Here is a 21,562-nt window from a genome sequence, read left to right on the forward strand (position 1 = left end):
TCAGCAAGAGTTTGTAAAATCACAACTGTTTCGCGCCCCAATCATAGTCCAATATGAAACCTGTACGAGTGTTTGTGTCGAGGTAACAAACACAGAGAACGGACTTTTCCGCTGTTCTTATATTCAGCCGTTACACCTGTGACATATTTGCATATTATCGGTGAGATAAGGAGTGAGGACCTGTCTTTTCTTTTTGTGTTTACTAGTTTATTTAACTTTTTGCGGAAGAACCTCAACAAACACTAATTATTATTCAAAGACAAATCCTCAAACCTGTCTGCAGCAGCTTGTTTTGGATGAACTATTGATGTCATTTAGTTAAAAACGTATTTCCTCAGTCTTTTTTTCGTGTATGACATGCCACAAGCCTACTTAGTGGGAGGTGTTTTAATACAGGCAACATTCACATTTGCGGTTGTTGTAGAGTACAGTGTAAACGTAATCATTCCTGCGGGTAAATCACTTTAGGTCAAAGCAGCAGCATCCGGTTCGGCTGCTGATTTAATCCTCACCGGGTCTCGCCGTGATCTCTGTGTCGTTGGCTGCTGCCGTGCGTTAGTATCGCACAGCCCCTCCGAGATTTTCAACTGGACTGTGAGTTTCACCGGGACGTTTTCATGATTGATTTATGACAGGCTTTACCAAACATCTACGGTGCTTACTAAAACAAAGATCCGACACTTATCTCTTCAACCGACTTTGATTTTTTTCAACTTTGAGGTCACAATGACTTCATTCTTGCTATTCATTGTATTAGCAGTTGAAACGAGTCTATCAGTCGTATCGGGACACGGTGACGTTTTTACAAACCACTGGGCGGTGCAGATCACAGGTGGTCAGCAACAAGCTCATAGAATCGCAGCAAAGTATGGATATATAAACTTTGGACAGGTAAGTTGATCCCTGTTTATTTGCTATTACTGCTATGGCAGCCTTTCAATCTATATTAAGTTCACTGTTCACTGAACACTTCTGATCTCTCAACTGTTTGAAGCAGAGAAATATTATGTGGATGTTAGGAAATATTTGAGAATTCACGATATTCCACCCACATAGTTGACATTACATAGATTTTCTGTAACTTTAACCCATTAAAACCAAAGATCTGTGAGGTTACTCTTCAGGTAAAGGTTGTAATGAATGTTCTGTAACTTTCCAAACTACATTTTCTTGTCTGAGATAACTGATTGACTGCTAAGATATTGAAACATACACAACGAAGATTACCAAATTGCTGCCACTTTCTAATGCGTTTTTATCATTGGTTATTAATAGTTAATAACTCATTTTCAAATTCTAAATAGATCAGTAATAAGCCATTAACAAAAATAACTTTTTGGTTGCCAGAGTGAGAAAAATCCTTCTTGCTGGTGTTTATCCTCCAACAAGACACTTGATTTATCCATTAGGTAATGTGTCCACTTGGCATCTGGAAAAACTTGAACCAAAATTTCTTAACAACTTATTAACATCCATTTCTCTAAACTTGGTGGCTAATTAAAAGTGTGAAACCCATAAACAACTGGCAGGAATGTTTTTTTTACAATCACGGAAACCCCAAACCTGTTCTTATTATTGGCTTATAACTGATAATGATGTACATACAAAAAATGACAGCAGCCCTAAAATTAGGATATTACATGATACAAAATGGCGTGTTTTTCTTACCTTAGAATAAGTTTATTATATCTACATATGGAGCGGGTCTTCTTCACGGTGTCGGCCATGATTCGTTTACAGTTGCCTAGAACTGACAAACCAAACGCTGGCTCTGGAGAGGGCCATTCACATTTTCGCATCGGCCACCTTACTTCTCCTACACGCTTGGCACACGGGAGAAGTTTCAGTTAGTTGCAATCGCAATTTCACCACTAAATGTCACCAAATCTTATACACTGGCCCTTTAAATGAGGAATTCAACTAAAATGGGTCTATTAATAGTGCAAACATACATAATACACATGTTTGCACTTTAATAAACCAATTTTAGTCTATTAATGCACAGGTTTGCACTTTTATTAGACTAAATTGTTTTATGTGCAGAGTACATCATTTTGGGCTGATGGGTGTTATTTTGTATCTCCTGATAATCTCCTGTATCTCCAGGTGCAGAATGTCTTTTTTTGTTTGTGTATAAACCTGATTTTAGTTCACATAGATGATTACCTGATAAGGACCGTGAAACATTGCAACATTAGAATTTTAGGAGCTTCTTCTTCACTTTGGATTTGTGTCCTGCACCTATAGAATCAGATGTGTGCACTGTTTACCTATAAGTGATCTGTAAACCTTCAGTAAATTATTTATTAACATTTAGTAAAACTTCACGTAGCAACTCATCCTCTTAGCCCTTGAAGGCTGCCATATTAGAAAGTGGTACTGGATAGGCCTACAGTCTGTAAAAGAGAATAACTCAAGACGTGAGGCCGAGGCGGTAGGGAGAGGATGAAGACAACAGTGACTGCAGTGAGTCAGCTGAGCACATGTGCTGAGAATCATGCTCACATTTTTGTTGGAAAGTCAAGAGAGAACATGCATATTTATTGAATCATAAACAGATGGCCCAAATGTGTTTTAAATGAAGGATAAGCCAGACCACATCAGTGTAAAAGCCATTTGGATAACATCAGCTTAAGATATTTAGACATCTTTTTAAAGCTTACATTCCAGTGTGGTTGTTGTCATCGTCTTGATGTTGCTGTTGGATGTGTTTGGTCAGATAGGAAGTCTGGAGGACTATTACCATTTCCACCACAGCAGAGTGGTTCGCAGAGCTGTATACTCTTTCAAGGGGCCCCACAGCTTCATCCATATGGATCCTGAGGTGAGACTCTTATCAGTTTCTTTCAAGTGGAATCAAAATGTTCAACAGAGGAGATATGGTCACATTAACACGTTTTTCCTCTTGTCTAAAGTCTTCCAAGCAGACCTGCCAATCCTGGACAAAGTTTAGAATACTGGCAGCGGTTCACATATTTCTGTATTTTTTCCATTGAATTGGTTTGTACAGTGGTGAGAAAACATGATTTCAAAATATTGACCCACCTTTTCTTTTCCACTTAAATTATAAGAAAATTACATATTTATTTGTGCGGTTATACTCAACATTGAAATCCAAATGTGTTCATAAGAGGACACAGATTCGCTTCTCCATGGCTGATTTTCAGGTGAATGAAAAAAAAAAAAGTGCAAGACGGATTCACCCTACTCCAGTAGGGCTAATTTTGAAAAGTGAGAGACTTTAAGATAAGATAGACTTTATTGTCCCGAAGGAAATTTGTCTTGGAAACATACGTACAGTGTACAGTGTCTGCTGTTAAAAAACAATACAAATAACATATTGCATACATACATTACATACACAGACTGTCGCCAGTCCACATACCTGCACACACAGTACCTACAGTATTTGCAAAAGACTGCCACCAGCCAACAAATACATTTCACACTGCCCATTGGACAACGCACCAGTAGTGTATTTGTGATGGTCGTCTGGTGAATTTTATTTACAACTAAAGCCGTCATTAGAGCATGAAGACAGCAGTGAGCTCACTGTGGACACTTCATCCAATCAACAATTAGCAGGAGAATAATTGCAACTGTGAGATGGAAAAATGTATTTTATGGAAATATATAAATGACCACAGTAAAATGTACTGAATAAAATGTAAGAGAGAAAATAACATTACGGTAACGATGAGCATTTAGAAATGAATTATGTGCCTTTCTAGACCACTCAAAGCTCTATACGCTACAGTACATGTCAATATCGTCACCTGGCAACATATCATATGACCTCATGAATGTGAACGTGTGATGCCAACTTTGAGAAATGGGAACCAATCCCATCTGATACTTATGATTATATTTACCATAACACGTACCCAGCAATAGCAACCGGAATTTAATGGACAAATTATTTCTGCAGCACTCTATGCTTTTTCCTAGTCTAAGTACCTTTTTTTTGTTGTTTGGTGATTAACGTTACAACAAGCTATTTTCATCCAATGGTCTCTTCGCTGTAGACTTGTTTTTGCACACACCTATTGATCAAAGGAAGTGAAAACGTCTTTTTCTTCTACACTATTTTGGTTAGTGGACTTAACACCAGAGTAGCAAAGATGAACCTTACGTCTCCGTAGTGCCACCCAACATCGACACAGTTTGAGTATCAAACTAACTAGTTTCAACAAATGGTTCAGTGACTTTGTACACTAAGAGAACTTGCATATAACTGGTGCAACGGGCTGCTATTTTTTTGAAAAATCCAAGTTTTGACTTTAATTATACAGAAAAATATGTTTCCATAGAATTTCATAGGTTTCTTTAACTTGAAACAGATTTATAGTGTTCTTTCTATTTCCATTTCCATCTTTAGGTGGACTGGGCTCAGCAGCAGGTAGTAAAACACAGAGTAAAAAGATATGCCAAAAGTGACCCCAGCTTCATTCATTTCAATGACCCTAAATGGTCCAACATGTGGTACATTGTGAGTACAGAACACTGAATCATTCATACTGCCATTTCCATTTTGACAAGAAAAGATAAGAACCTTGGTGCTTGTCTACCATGTTTCTTTTCAGCATTGCAATGATAAGAGCAGCCCTTGTCACTCAGAGATGAACATTCTGGCTGCCTGGCAGAGGGGCTACACCGGCAAGAATGTGGTTGTCACCATATTGGATGACGGCATTGAGAGAAACCACCCAGATCTGGTTCAGAACTATGTATGTGCCATCCATCCAACCATTTCCGAATATGGATACAGTTCAAACTGAAAATATGTCTTAATGAATTTAATTTCTGCATTTAACATCTTAGGTTGTTGCCCTGAGTTAACAACATGTTTGGCTCCAATTCATCAGTACAAGAACTAAGATAGAAGCTTCCATAACTGAGCTGTTTCCTCTGTCTCAGCCTCACCGATATGTTGCTATTTCTTCCGTTGTCCTTTATTGTTTCTCTAGGACCATCTAGCAAGTTATGATGTCAATGGGAATGACCATGACCCGACACCACGTTATGACTCCCGCAATGAAAACATGTAAGAAACAATAGCACCAATGTCTTCACCTTGTCACATTCAACTTAAATCTATTCTGCAGTTCCCTCATCTATGTCCCTTAATAATGTCTCTGGCCAAGTGCCCGCTATACAGCAGGAGTGGTTCCAGATGGGTTCCAAGTACTGAGGGCCTCAAAGTGCGTGTTGGATAGTCCAATAGCATCTGAAACCCCTTTTTTGTTTAGTTTGTGTAACTTTAATGCCCACTGCACTGTCCGAACTGCGGTATTCGTGACTGAGTCACCTGCGTGGATGTAATGACATCTCACATTTTAATGATATATAAAATATATTTTGGTGTGGTTTATAAAATAAGCCTTCTCATTAGTATTTACACTGCCAGGTTATTTTATTTCAGATGTGCCTTTTATACTGATGCTTACAGTAATCTGCCTTTGAACATGTCTTTGAAACAGATCACAGCTATGTGTCAGGCAGCAATTTCTGTGTTTGTTCTTTGTTTACATGTAGACATGGAACTCGGTGTGCAGGTGAAGTTGCTGCAGTGGCCAATAACTCCCATTGTACCGTTGGGATTGCCTATAATGCTCATATTGGAGGTAGAGTTCTCTGTCCTTTACTAAACACTCACACCAGACTGGTAGTGTGGGTTGTTGAACCATCACTGTGTTCGAGACATAAATATATCAGCAACAATTCAATGAGTTACCATTAAACGTGCTGCAGATATTCATGGTTCATATAGGATGGATCCTAATGACTCTGTTGATCCCCTGACTTTCAATTTAGCACCACAATCAGTCAAAGGTTCACTTATACAGTGAAATATCTCAAAATCTAGGTTTGGTACAAACATTCACGGTTAACAAACATTGAATCCTAATAAATGTGTTGATCTTACTATTAATCAGGTCTCAGACCTCAGGTCTCTGCAGACGTAAACCTGTAAACAGCATGTTTACGGGTGAGCAGAACCAGTTGGTAGTACCTATAAGTTATTTATACCTTTGAATAGTTATAACTGTTGCAAAATATATTTTATGAATTCAACATGTGCTTTGTGTGAAAAATCAAGCATAACCTTCAGCCATCAGATAAAGTATCTGACAAAGATAGCAGAGTAAAAAGTTATTTTGTGTAGATGCTGCTTTTAGCTGTTCATTTATACACCCATTCTCCGATGAAGATGCAAGGAAGACTGGGTGCCTTACATTCATTCCCTTTGAAATGAGTTTGACGTATTGGGTTTGACGTTACCTTGGACACAGGGATTCGGATGCTGGATGGTGATGTGACTGATTTGGTAGAGGCCAAGTCCCTGGGAATCCGACCTGACTACATTGACATCTACAGTGCCAGCTGGGGACCAAAAGACGATGGCAAGACAGTGGATGGCCCTGGGCCGCTAACTAAGCAAGCTTTTGAGCAAGGCATCAAGAAGGTTTGATCAGTCATAAAGAAAAAACAGAACTTCTCTGAGCAATCGTATGCATGTATGTTGGATGTTTGAATGAAATCACAGCACCACATCACTATGTGTCACACAGGGACGCAAAGGCTTGGGGTCCATTTTTGTCTGGGCGTCGGGCAACGGGGGTCGACAGGGGGATCACTGTTCATGTGACGGTTACACCAGCAGTATCTACACAATCTCCATCTCCAGCACCACAGAGAATGGAAACAAGCCCTGGTACCTTGAGGTCTGCAGCTCCATCATTGCCACAACATACAGCAGTGGAGAGTTTAACGACAGGAATATTGTGAGTACTGCATACATTTAACGTTAACTGTAGCTCAGACAGTTAGATAGAATATGTGTAATTTTGATGACAATTCAAAACAAACTAGTTACCCCAGTGTCATGGGACTGTTGAATGACTGGCTCAATTTAATACTGATGCCTCCATATGACCTAGGTAAGTAAACGAGACTATCAGCGAGAAGATTGGCTATTTCTTTTATAGTCATTGGCCTCGCTGCTCTGCCGGTCCTAGGACACAGCTCTGATGAACTGACTGTGAACATACTGGAGCATTTAGCAGCTGGAGATCATTTTCTTAGGAGTTTGGTGGCGACCAACACAGAGCTAAAAGGAGAATGATTACTAAATGTACATGTATCATGGCCGACAGTGGTTAGTTAAATTAGCTAGTGTATTAGTATTAGTAGCTAAGCTAAGGTAAATGAGGGGAGGCAAATTGACTGAAAGTAAAAACATGGCACACGTCTATTGTCATGGCACAGGAAGTACTTGTAAAGTTAAAAAATGTTGTGGGGTCTAAGGAATTTAACTACCAGTGAGTTTTCTGGCTATGCCAGCTACAAGCAGACCACAGAATGTCAGACATGCATTGGTTGTCAATCAACAAGAAAAGAATGACGGTCCCTCCTGAAACCTCAGTGAACTTGACTAGCTTTTAAATCAAATCGATTCACATGTATTGCTATCACACATTTAAAACAACATATGCTGACCAAAGTGCTTTACAAACAAATGCAGAATAAAGGTCAACAGAGCAGTCGGCAAAAAAATGCATATACACAGGCAGGGTGAAGACTGACTGACTCCCATGGACAAGGAGTTGCTGTAGTCACGGCGAGTGGTAAGAAAAGCATGGATTACTTTTTTCCAATCTTGTAATGATAAATATTGGAAAAAGCTGCCTCTCATCACAGAATGTTTCTGTCAAATCTGACAACCAATCAAAAATGTGAAATGACAACCTGTTACCGTGACATGGAGCAAACAAGCCACATCACTGAAGCTATGAGTCATACTGTATTCGTGTTCATGTTCTAGTCATTTGACTGGTAAGTTGACCATTTTCTATTGGTAGCACCGACTGTGTGTGTGTGTTTTTGTGTGGGAGAAGACCAAAGATCAACAGAGATTGTGTTTGCTTTGACTGCGGTGTGTCTCTCACATCATGTGGAAAGTAGATAGAGAAAATGTCACACACACACAGTTATGTCGAATAGGCCCTTTTTCGATTTCTCGTCTTCCCAACAAAAGCCCTCAATCAGAGGCAAATTGGCATTGCTCATCGTTCAAAGATGCAAACTGAAAACTTTGCCGACACATCACCTAGCAGGCCATATATCTGACTTGTCAGGGAAGTACAGCCAATGAAAGTACAACACACGTGTTGAGGACAAACCTGAGGGAGCGTTCACCTGTTAGTCACCCAAAAAACTGAGGAATTTTACATTAACAGCTAAATTTAGAGCAATTTATTTTACAAAAGGATATAATGTATTTTTACAACTTCATTAAATCACTGTCTTTGTTATTTTACATCAAATGTATTGATATTCATAACATTTTGAATATTTTCTTACCAATTGTTGAAATTCATCCACCACATGATAATACACCTTTTGTGATGTGATGAAATGTGCTTAAATACTAAAACACAAACTTAAGAAAAAGGAAAACACGGAATTTGGGAAAAAAAACAAACAGATTTCATAGGGCCCCATTTGTGTTTTCACGTTAGCCATCGTAGTTCTCCTACACACTTTGCATGCAGGAGAGGTTTCAGTTGGTTGTAATCTGCAAACTCACCGCACACGAGACCTTTAAGTAAAGGAACCCAGTACTGGATTGTCACTGGATTTCAGATGTTTCACAATTTCTTCTAAGATGTTATAGCTGATAGTACCATATATTGTGTCATGCTAATTGAACTGGTTTTATGTCAGTGGATTAAAGGACAATACAGACCCTCTACCTGATATTGAGGAACTGACAGCTTGTCTAATTTGTCTAATAAGTTTGTAAGCAAAGAAGGATACAAATGAATTGCGTGACTTAGTGGATTCAGGGGCTACTGACACAGGAGGGTTTATCACCCTGTCAACAGTAACAAACAAGGCACGTGGATTGTTTTGGCAATCGTGTCAGAGTAGGACAACTGCTTTGTGTTTCTCATTTCTAAATTTTGTGAAGTCTCTCTTTAAAGATGTCATAAGAACCTGTAAATTGTTTTTTTCCATCTGCTTTTAACCTAATGGGAACTATACTGTGTTTGTGATCCCTTCCAGGTAACCACCGACCTCCGGCACCTCTGCACAGATGGTCATACCGGCACCTCTGTCTCTGCCCCCATTGTGGCTGGAATCATAGCCCTCGCTCTGGAGGCCAAGTCAGTCAAGTTTTCTCAGTCTTTCCTGTTTGCTGCCTCAATTATCTGTTTCCCCTCCTCTTTCGCCATCTGTCTTCTGTCTTTCCTTCTGTCTGTTTAGATTCTCTGCTGTCAAAACTCTCTTATCAAAATACTGCATAGTTACACAGCCAAAAATATAATTTCTCTGAATTTGTTCCATTTTTTTGTGGTCAGGATGTTGACCAAATTTCTTTTATCTTTAGTCGACCCTTAAAAAGAGGAAGTGTGAACATTTTTTTTTTGTGATGTTCACAATGCTCTCAAGGGAAAGTGATGCCGCCATTATATTTCCCACTACCCATGCGTGTGATGAAATTCACCTACAGCAAGAATTGTGACTCCAGTTAACTATCTAGAGTCAAAGTTCAATTTAGTTGAGCCACTCTCTCTCTTTTAAGCTTTGTTATTTGTGCGCGTGGTGCCATAGAGCGAGCCTCCGTAGATGGTGCACAAACTACGAGCAGGCCTTTTTTTTAAGTACTGTCACGGCCATGCTCAATAAGCTGTTTATTGCAGTATTCTTCAAAACCCTAGAGGGCGTACAAACGCATTGTACTGTGAAGAAGCCAGAAGACAACGAGTGTTACCAGCAAAACAGCATAAACCAATCTGCACAATGCCGAGGAGGAATTGTAATTAACTGTAAACTCATATGTCATAATAAGAAAAATAAGTCAAGTATTAAAGGCTTTCTAAGGAAAAGAAGGTTGAATTAATATAAAAAAAATTGATTTGGCAGGCAAAATATAAAATATATAAAACAGCTGTAAGCAGCTCTGGCACAGAGGAATATGATATCTGGCTTTGAATACAATTCATACAATGGCACACAATTCTTGTTTGTAGGGTACATTGTTGGTTCGGGTCTTTTCATGGGATTTGTTAACAATAGGAAAAGCATACAACCAGTCTAATTATTTTAGCTTCAGTTACCAATGAAGGCTGTGTTGCCTCTTCCTCTATGTATCTACATGTGTGGATGTACTGTAAAGGCTTAAGTTGACCAATGGAACACAGTCTACCAGAAACACAAGCATTTCTGCAAACCTGGTTGAACTAAAGACATTTTACTGACTCATAACAATCAAAGGCTCATCAGACAAACAAAGATAAAGTTCACGAGTCGCTCTGTCCAGCCAAATAAGATGAACAGTGTCTTTGGTTTTTCCAGCCTTTTGCTGACATGGAGGGATGTGCAACATCTTTTGGTGAAGACATCCAGACCAGTTCACCTGAAAGCTGATGACTGGAAGACCAATGCTGCGGGACTCAGAGGCACATTGCATTCAACTTCTAATACTTACATAATACATTTACTGTTTTATACAGAAAATACAAAACTGAAGCCTTAGATAATTAAAGAAAGTCACAGTTTGATCTCTCTTTACTTTGTCTTCGTCTTGTAATCAGTCCGTGTCTTTTCTCACAGTCAGCCACCTATATGGTTTTGGCCTGGTGGATGCAGAGGCCTTGGTGCTGGAGGCTACGAAGTGGAGGACTGTTCCTCCTCAGCACACCTGCAGTCAGATGCCTGTGCGACAAACCAGGTGAGAAAAACTGTATACGCATAAGTATGTTGCTAAACCGTGAACTTTCTGCAGAAATGAAAGTGGCTTCTGGCTTCAGGTTTAGCTTGAGAACAATCAAACAAGGCCAACCGCTGCACCCCGTTTACACTGAGTCACTTTATGCATCTTGGGCGGATCAGATAGCTATGTGGTCTCTGAAAAGTGTAAATGCATCTAAGAAGCATTCAAGGCAGATTCAGATGTGATTGTTTGAGACTCATTCTTGCCAGATGTTGAAAAGGTGTAAATGCATCCCTCTCTCACACATACATATATGTGATCCTATCTCCTCCCATAGTGTAACTTCATCTGTAAGCAGTGTGTGATAATATCCACTCAATGTCTGATGTTCTTAATAAAACCATCATCTCCCTTTTCCTTGTGGTAACAGCATCTAAAGTTTCACTGAAATTAATTGTTTGTTCTCTGTCTTATCACGTAAAGAAAGAAGGAAAACATGCTTTAGTTATCTTAACACAGTGCAGTCACATACATTCAATTTCTTTTTTTCTTTTTTTCTTTTATTGATGAGAATGCACAATATGACATAAGAATCAAAGAGCAAGTATTTTCATTTTTTGTGCACGTGTTACTCAGTTTACAGTAGTATAGGAGAAAAGAACAAGAAAGAAAAGCAAAAAACAAACAAAACAAAAACAAAGAGCTAATTAAATCAAAACACCCACCCACAAACCCAAATTTGTAGTTAATCAGACAGATACGGGAAGGACAGAGGACCAGATAGATCAGTACAAATTACCAGACGTATCTCATTCAGTGGGCAACACTAATAGATTATGAAAATATGAAATGAAAGGTTGCCATTTCTTAGCGAAATTGTCATTACAGCCTCTAAGTGCATATTAAATTTTTTCAAGACTTAAGAAAAACATCACATCCTTAAGCCAGGCAGACTGAGATGGTGTACTTGGAGATTTCCAAGCAAGAAGTATTCTGCGACGTGCTAGAAGAGTGGTAAAGGCAATAATGTCCTTCTCTTTGGTACCATATAGGATGGATTTGGCTGGGATTCCAAAGACTGCCAGAAGAGGGCACGGTTGTGCCTTGATCCCTAAAATTATAGTTAAAATATCAAAAACATAGTACCAGAAGTGTTCAAGTTTAGGACACGCCCAAAACATGTGTAGTAAATCTGCTTGAGGATGATCACAACGGTTACATCCTGGGTCGTGACCTGGGAATATTTTAGCTAGTTTGCTGTTACTAAAGTGCATCCTACTAAAGTGGTCTCACTTTAAACTGAATGAGACCAAGTCTGGCACAAGACGTAGATGTGTTCACCCTATTCAGTGCATCCACCCACCAATTCTCTGTCAGGTTCATGTTCAACTCACTTTCCCATTTGGTTTTGATTGTAGAAAAGGTATCTATTGTAGTTATCTGGTTGTAAACTTTAGATCAGTCCCTTCTGAGTTGGATGTGTGTCCAGTAGGCTTTCCCAACGTGTTTTGCACGGGAGGTCAGGGTATGACGGAAAGTGTTTCACTACAAAGTGGCGGATACATTCAATTTCTGATCAGTTCAACCACTAATTGACCTGTGTGGGTGTGGGAGCAGTGCGAGCTAGAGCTGTGAAGACAAACAAACTTCAATAACATGCACTGACCAGTTACCAACACTATGACAGTGCAGAAAATACCTTAAAATGAAAATCTTTATTCAACAAGTTGTGGGAAAATATACAGGGATCTATTCCTCTTTGATTACTTCATACGTATCTATATACAGTACAAAATCCAAAATCTGAACTGAGTGGAAAATGGTGTGTGTGTGTGTGTGTGTGTGTGTGTGTGTGTGTGTGTGTGTGTGTGTGTGTGTGTGTGTGTGTGTGTGTGTGTGTGTGTGTGTGTGTGTGTGTGTGTGTGTGTGTGTGTGTGTGTGTGTGTGTGTGTGTGTGTGTGTGTGTGTGTGTGTGTGCGCAAAGTCGTGCAAATTCCAGGATGGATGGCTAATGTTTTGGAATTGTTGAGAAAATACCACATGTATATCAAATAGCATATTGTCTTTAAATACTTTAAATTTTTTAAGACTTTAAATAGAAATGTGATTATTTTATAGAAAAATATGTATGATAAGGATTAGTGCAGTTTATTGTGCTTATGCACTATGTAAATGAAAATGTATTGACACACTCACACACACACACACACTCACACACACGGCTCATAGATCTTTGCCTGCCCAGTTTATCTACTGTATGATTTGTTAAATCTGGAGATGGCTTGTCTTGTGGGGGGATCCTAGGGGAGTATGGAGCACTGGAGGCCATTATTACAAGCTATGCAGTCCTTATATAACTGTAGTGAGAGTGGCTGCATTCATGACAGAAAGTCAACCAGGCTCTCAGTGGGCACTGGGTTCCCTTCAGATTTTCATTGACAGAATTTGTAGGTGGAGTGTCTGGTTCATTAGCCTCATGATTGCATCTCTGCTCTTTGCGGATGATGAAGGTGGATAGCTTTACTTTCCTCTCAAAGCTTTTCGCTATTCTTGTTGTAGTTTGTTCAGAGTCTGTTGCAGACTTCACAGACACAACGTTCCAGATCAGTGGAGGACAATCTGTTCTAACAATTTTGTAATTGCACTATGCTTATGGCTGTCCCAGGTACATCCATGCTGGCCAAAGTATGAACAGCAGCATGACCACCTCTGGGTGTTCAGAAGAACCTGACCAGCATGTGGATTACCTGGAACATGTAGTGGTCAAGGTCCTGATTGCCCACCCACGGCGAGGAGACATTGAGATCAACCTCGTCTCTCCGTCTGGGACGAGATCACAGCTGCTGGCCAAGAGGTGAGAGCTACACTGTACCACATTGGCCGTTTATTAAATTGTCAGTTCTACCAAATTCCCCACTTGTATCTATTCCTATTCGAAACAGTTCACAGTGAGGTCTGTGGATTACCCCAAGTAACTGGAACATTGTTGTTGGCAAGACATAAGTGGCGTTTATCAGCCTTCCCCAATCTCTGCTAAACTGAGTGTGGTGAACTTTATGCATGCAGGCCATGATGAGGTATGTTACAAATAGCAAGTATATATTCTGTATTCACCTATATAGTTACTCAAGTATTTATAAAAAAAATTGACTCAATGTTTCCTCAAATGGTTCAGAGTAGATAAGAGGTGGCCCCTGCTTTTATCTCTCACAGCGCCTGCTGCAGCACTGTCTGTGATTACCAGCCACGACAGTGACTCTTGTTTTGTCCTGGAGACAACTACTGTAGCGGGAACTACCAGAGAAGGAATTTCAAGTATTTTGCCTGGTGTCCGTATTTCTGTCTGTGGACAGATGTTGTGGCCGCGAAAGCGTCTCAACCTTGCAAGATGCAGTCACGAAACTTATAAGATTTGTGGTAGGAATCTAAATAAAGGTAGAGTTTGAAGGTAGGCATGGTTAGATCAAGGGGATGAAGGTGGCCCCCCAACCCCCATTCAAAATAAGGCTGAGTTGGAAGATGTGGAACAAGCAAGGGTGCCAGAAGTAGGGGGATAGAACTTCAGGAAGGGGCCATTGGCCACCCCACTTTACAGTCTGGCCCGATTTGGCGTTGCGGCAGTTGAGATCCTGCCAAAACAAAACATGCAGATGAAATGTTATAGTTAATAGGGACCAATATACTAGTCTAAGGTAAAACTGATTAGAGTTGGGAGTTTCTTTTAACTTCACCTTTCTCACATTTCATTTCACCTCACTACTATGTTTATAGGTTGTTTGACAGTTCCAATGAGGGCTTCAGGAACTGGGACTTCATGACGGTTCATTTCTGGGGTGAGAGGGCAGAGGGCATATGGACTCTGGAGATTGTTGACTCACCATCAAAGCTACGCAACCCTGAGGTGCTGGGTAAGGTCCGACAGCAAATGTACACACTAAGGCATACATTTAGTCGAACCACAATTGAAGCTGATGTCCTTATCCAGAGCTTTATTAGTATTGTTACACTTCACAGGCAACCTAAAAGAATGGACACTGATCCTTTATGGCACATCTCAGAACCCTTACCAGCCCCACAGTGCTCAGCACTCCTGTTCAAGGATGTTGGAGATCCCAGCCCCAGCGGAGATCCTTGAGGAGCCAGAGCTGAAGGAGGAAGATGAGTACAATGGTGAGAGCTCATCGAGTCTAGAAATAGTGATAGTATAATGAATAGAGCACGTTTCGGAAAGAGAGTTATAAGCTCTTTGCACTGGTGATGATGATGATGGTGGCGTTCTTGATCTTTATCAATGTGGTGCTCCTCAAGGACCATGCCACAGTGAGTGTGGAGACCAGGGCTGTGACGGACCAGATACTGAACACTGCCTCAACTGTGTCCACTTCAGCTCAGGCAGCTTGAAAAGTGGCAGGTAAGAGTTGACAGAAGGAAGTGGAACCAGACAAGTGGAAAGTCCTAAACTTAAAAGCTGAACTACTAAATATAGTTTTATTAACAATGGATCACATGACTGTGTACTATGAAAATAGTCACTCATATTGGCAAACTCTTAAGAATTGTCACAACTCTGCAGTTCCCCTCAGCTCTATAGAGCGTTTTAGCTTCTTTCAGCTGATTGTTAAGATTTTATAGTTTAAGGAGTACCTCTCATGCATTTCCTTATTTTTGTCATATACAGTATATGTTGGGTGTTTATATTAAACATGGCCAAAGTGTCAAATATTGAGGTAATAGTATGTAAAAGTATCAAAAACATGAGGCTTCTGACCATTGTGAACACCACTGTGTTTTCAAGGATTTTTCTTTTACTTTGGCTACAAGCTGACATTAGTTAGTGCCGGATTTCTGTATATGGTCATCTGCTCTAGGCAAAGCAGGCCCACAAAGTACATGGACGAACTCAACCAATGGATGCTCAAACCATAGATGCTCAATTAGCAGCTCAGTCCGTCTGGAAAGTCTCCCAGGAAGTGTTATTTCCTTTGCGAAGGAAAATTGATTTTGTTTGCCTTTCCTTAAGCAGAAAGCACCAGACAGTAGGGATTCATTCAGTTCCTTTTTTCAGGCCAACAACAGCCATACGTAAACGTTTCGGTTTGTTCATGCCATTTCTCAGAGGACTCTTTCGTCAACACAGTTTAAGATAAATACAGATTTACACTACTATAGTGGTGTGACAGAATGTAAATATGGAGCTGGAAATGAAATGCAATAGGTCCCTTTCAATGTTTTGGTTGAGTTGTTCCATTATTTGAAAGACTTTTAAGGGAACATTAGATCTGGGAATGTTTAGGGGACCTTTACAATAGGAAGTTCCCTCTTGGGAAGTTTGCAGAACCTTTAGTGACATTACAGGAACCTTTCAGGGAACAACCTACAATGTTCTTTTTTGGTCTCATTTAGGTCCTTCCATTACAACTTCAAGAACATTTAGTAACATTACAGGAACCTTTAGGGGATCAAACTAGAATGTTACTTTTAAGTTCTTCCATCACGTTCTCATCAATGCAATTAAAAAGTTCTCATATGACCAACAGGGAACCATATGGGGATGTTAACATAACGTCCCAAATTACTTCTTTTTAATGTTGCAATGTGACCACAAAATAACCCAAATGGAACGTCCCCCTCATGTCATATTGGGAATGCCTGTCTGCCTTGTGCTCCACTCAAACGGACCAACTTCACACTACAAAAGCAGCTGAGGCCACCCTGTGGTTGTGTAAATTTCTAAATGTTTTGTATTCAAGAGCAGTAGTGTTATTTGTATACTGTTACAGTTGTGCAACACTTATCAAGGGAACTTTTTCTTCTTGAAAGTCCTAAAGGGATTGTTCTCATATGATCTAAAGAGAACCATATGTTTTTTTATGTCCCAAAAGTTCCCTTTGTGATGCCATGTTGCCATAACAGAATGAACTTCAAACTGCAGGACTTTTATAACCAAAAGAGGTCGTTTTAGGAACGTCGTCAATATTCTGTAAAGGCCGGTTCCGAGACGTTTGTCACCATTATGTTAGCGAATTTTGCAAAATTTAGGTAGATATTGATGCTACATCAAGTTTTTAAAAAATCAACACAGATCCACCCGTACAAGCTAGTCCATATTTCTGCTGTAAACTAACTCTCTTTGCACCGTCTTACCTTTGTGTGTAGAACCTGTGTGAGCCACTGTCCACTTGGACGCTATGGAGACATAGCGTCTCGACGCTGTCGACGCTGCTATAAAGGCTGTGAGGGATGTGTTGGCCTATCAGCCAGCGACTGTCTCTCCTGTCGAAAAGGCCTTTACCTCAACACACTCAACTCCAGCTGCATCAATACCTGTCCCCCTGGTTACTTTGCTGATGAGCGTAAGTCAACACATCCACAGTGTGGACCGAATTCAGTTGGTCTTTTATTAACTATCCGATATGTAACAGTCATGTAGATCAGAGGTTGTCAACATTTTTATTTTCTTAATTATTGTTGTTTCCACCAGTATATTGATGCATATGCATGCTGTGTATGCCAGATCAGAGACAGTGTCTGAAGTGTCGCGACACCTGTATGAGATGCCTGAGGTATGCAGACAGATGCACTGCCTGCAGCGAAGGCTACCGGTATGTAAAGACAGTGAGATTGCCATGTATATTTCAACTTTGGTTTAAAACAAATTGTTGTAATGAAGTGGATTTTTTGTTTATAGTCTGGCGGGGATGACTTGTGTTCCTGAATGCACCAATGGGACCTTTTTCCATGTGGAAGAGATGACCTGCAGCCCATGCCATTCCTCTTGTAGGACTTGTACAGGTCAGTAGTGTGTTTGGCAGGTATACAGTTTCTTCAGTGTCTTCACAGAAGCAGCAGAAATAAAACCTAGTGATAAGGCAAATGCTAATTTTAAAAAATAACGTAGGTAGAGATTCAGGTATAGGTGTGAATAGATATTTTGATCATGTCTTTCCAAAAGCGCTGTTTGCTCCTGATCATTTTTTCATCTTGCCAGGCGTTTAATATCTGTTTTTCCCAGGGCCCGGTAAGGAGGAGTGTATCCAATGTGCTGAGGGCTACCTGCAGCAGGAGTGGAGGTGTGTGCAGATCTGTACTCCTGGCTATTACGCTGCAGAGGCAGCCGGAGTCCCTCATAAGATGTGTCACAGGTGGGTGAATCTAAGACTTGCGAATATCACTGGTTCATCCCTGAATCATTGTGTGACTGCGTCCGTGACTAAGTTAGTGTGCACGTCTGTTTTTGTCCAAGGCTAATCTGCCGCAGCAAACACATATTTTTTGGTGGCCAGTTATGGTTGTATGCTCAATGACCTCTTGTGGTTGCAGTGACTCACACTTATAACACCTTTTATAACATGTTCTATACTACCATTGGCTTCCTGGTTATTCCTCACTCACCACTCTTAACCGGCCCCCTGGTCAAATGATAACATAGCTGAGTTCATCTGCAAACCCTACTCTGCACCCAGAGACAAAGTGGGGCACAAACACTTTGCACACTGTAATTGTTTTTGATGGTGAGTTTGGCTAACACCTAACAAAACTACCAGTACACACACTTTACCTCCTGGTCCCTGCTCTGCGGCTCACTTTTATTATTCGTTTTTGGACGGTGTGTTTGGCAAACTGCTAACAGCAAACAGAACTACCAGTGGCACTCACTGTGGTACCTCGCCGCCATGAAACTGCTGCTAAGCGGTCAGACAGCCTGTTGAGTTTAACTTTGCGTTTTGGCACGATTGTATGAAGTGGATTATACATTGCTTGTGTCACGTTACATCGTCGCTTGTTTTTTGAGTTTGAATAAAGTCTGTTTGACTGGGCTTTACAGCACTGGTTATTTTAATGTAATCACACAATACAGCAGTGGTCCTTGCAGACACACCAACACACACATACACAACGGATATCTCCACACTTCTGAGTGCACCTTTCTAGTTTTAAAATGTCAGTTAGGGTGCGATTCTTCTTTTGTACAACTTAACTCTTGTGCCTAAATTAAAACAAGTTGCTCCCTTCTGAGGCACAAGAGTTCAAATCAACTGAACAATTCAAAACTTTCTTTCTCTCTTTCTTCTATTACAGAAACATTTGGATTATAGACGTGACATTTTATGGTGCAAATGCAGAGGAATCATACTTTTACTGATTGAGTACTCCCAAGCAACTCTCTGTATATAATAGGAAAGGAACAAATTGTTTGTCCAGGTTTTGATGATTTCAGCTCCATTCTACTGGTTTTCATCTCGCTTTGTCCCCCAAGGTGTGAGGAAAACTGTCTGAGCTGCAGTGGCCCCGGAACAACTTGCACCAAATGCAAAGAGGGTTACAGTCTGGTCAGCAGGACTTGTATTGTGAATGCCTCCTGTAATAATGGTGAGTTTGAAATTCTAACCCACATCAGCTTCATTGTGCACCTCTACTGGCAACACTGGAGAATCTCCAGGATAAAAGCTGCTGTGAACCACCTGCTTAATGCTCCCCCCCCCCCCCCCCCTCGGACTAAATGTAGAGTAGTATGGGTGAGGAAGTTGTTGGAGAGTCATTCAATTCAAGGAAGTGTGGAGGCTGAAATCTTCCCCACCAAGAGAAGGCCGGAGAGCACGCTCCACTGTTTTACAGTTGAGTTGCTTCTTAATAAATCTACCCTAAACTGGTTTACAATTAAAATGTATTTAATCCTACTGAAGCTTATACAATCACAGAATGAAGTACACTACTAACAGAATATATAATATATGATCCGCGCGGAAAAGCTATTCACTCGCGACTCAGCCTGGAAACACAGATGTTTCCAGGCTGAGAGCCGAGACGAAAGAGAGTGAATTCCTTTCCAGCACTTCCTCTTACAGTTTGAAATCCCCTCCCTTTTGTCCATCTTAATTCCTATTGGCTAATTTCGGTTGCCTCCTCCTGGCGTCAGGCTTCCGAAAACCCTCGCGCGGGCACAACCTGCAAATGTCTGTCTAGAAGTCTGACTTTCCCTTGGCTATTCTTCACAGTTTAATACATTCAATGACTGTCTTTTATGGCTTAACACTTCTATGATAAACATTCTATATAAAGATAAGGATTTGCAACTTTTGGCAAAAACTTCAAACAGATATAAAGGTGCTACTAAGATACACTTCTAACTACAAATGATTTCTTAATTATGAATCATTAAACACTTCTATTATGATTTCTTAAAACACTTCTAAACCCAAATTTCCTACAGAAGGATGTCCACTAAATATGAAAGTATGTATTGAAAATCATACTTGAATATATAGTGGACATCCAGATTTGGATAAATAGTTGTATTGAAGCCACCTCCAATAATAACAGAGAAAATCATTCATTGTGAAAATAATTGATGAAAAAAGGCTGGGTTGTCCTCATTCGGACCTTATAGATTATCTATTGTTAACATCACAGATGGAACCACGGATTATTATGTATCGTCATTCAGGATTTGCAAAGACTGAGTTATTGTTACATGGTATTTTGGTACATTATGGTATGTGGTTAATCAACAGTGTGACACCTCTTTGCTTTGAAGAATAAGAAGCAGCAAATACATGGTTTATCTAATTTTGATAGAGAGAAAGAGATTGAGTGTAAAAGTAGTAAATATAAGCAAATAAACAACAAAAACAATGTTAAAATCAAGTAGACACTTGGAACAGGGAGCACACATAGTGAACTTTTTATTTAGTTAAGCTGATTCTCTTCTCCGTTCTGTCTGTCAGCTGATGAGGTGTTCTGTGAGATGGTGAAGTCCAACCGTCTCTGTGAGAAGAGGCTTTACCGTCAGTTCTGCTGCCGTACCTGTCTGATGAACGGATGAGGAGCCGACCACCATTGGATACCTGCTTCTCTTACTCTAAATCCGTCATGAAAAGAGACTGAAGTGTCATCAATTGGTCAAACCTATGTCTATAATCATTCATGCATAAATACAATTTGTTTTCATTTGTAAAGGGAAGTCAACTTTTTTTTTGGTCGTTTTTTTGGTGGATGTATCGATTGAGAAGGAAGCTCTTCAGTTGTATTTCTGGAGGTTGCAGAGGGCAGGTGTGATTGTCATAGAACATTTTGTAAACTGCAGCATGTAGAATGTGTACAAATATTCTGCACTGAAAATGAATTGTATTGAACATGTAAAACAGCACTATCATGAATGTGCTTTCAATAGGATGCACCGTTTAAAAACACTGCAGCTGGCACTTGTTTTATTTTATTTTGAGCTTGATATTTTCCTTATTATATATTCAGGTCAGTTGAAATGTAAATAATAAAGCACACATGGCTTTTTAAAGCCAGACATGCTGCCTTTGTCTTCTTTTACATTGGCTACCACAGCTTTATTAAAACATGATGCTTCAGTTTATTATGACTTCTACCCATGCTAGGTCTGCTGTTATTAGTACTGTGGAGCGTTTGAACATCTTTCAGCTCATTGTTGTTTTTAGTAGGCCACATACTTCAGTGTTCTGTTCAATCTCACTGCTCTCACCCACGGCATTTCAAGCAGCAGCAGACAGCTGTTTTCAGTAAAAAAAAAAAAAAAAAAGCTCTGTGTTGCCAGAAATGTTGTGATTCATGGGCCATGCAAATATGTGGGTGGCACAGGCCTGGAAGAGGCAAGCCTCCAGTCACGTGGTGGTGGTACAGAATGTGTTGAAATGATGTGCCAGCATAGATACTGCCATAACATCCATTATATCAGAACTGGACAGTATTTCTTCATTGAATGAAGAGCAAAGAATGGCACTGAAGGCTTTTATCGACGGAATATACATTTTTCTCTTCTCCCGACTTGCATCCATTGACAGATCGATCATCCAATCACCTGTCAAGTATTTT

General features: G+C 40.1%; 1 protein-coding gene across 1 annotated transcript; it reads left to right on the top strand.

The window, feature by feature from the left end:
• Positions 1-726: 726 nt before the first annotated feature.
• Positions 727-21,162, top strand: pcsk6 (proprotein convertase subtilisin/kexin type 6). The gene is made up of 21 exons (XM_076077781.1): positions 727-891; positions 2,720-2,824; positions 4,379-4,489; positions 4,584-4,727; positions 4,968-5,044; positions 5,536-5,624; positions 6,294-6,466; positions 6,573-6,785; positions 9,070-9,170; positions 10,363-10,466; positions 10,621-10,738; positions 13,386-13,574; positions 14,492-14,628; positions 14,735-14,890; positions 15,029-15,131; positions 16,877-17,073; positions 17,235-17,322; positions 17,409-17,512; positions 17,733-17,862; positions 18,978-19,090; positions 20,446-21,162. Exons 1-21 carry the CDS (start codon positions 727-729, stop codon positions 20,541-20,543), a joined length of 2,715 nt encoding a protein of 904 aa, XP_075933896.1. The 3' UTR covers positions 20,544-21,162.
• Positions 21,163-21,562: the final 400 nt, after the last annotated feature.

Source organism: Anarhichas minor, unplaced genomic scaffold (genome assembly GCF_050575085.1).
Source record: "Anarhichas minor isolate MPS153535 unplaced genomic scaffold, ASM5057508v1 ptg000062l, whole genome shotgun sequence".
Taxonomy (NCBI): domain Eukaryota; kingdom Metazoa; phylum Chordata; class Actinopteri; order Perciformes; family Anarhichadidae; genus Anarhichas; species Anarhichas minor.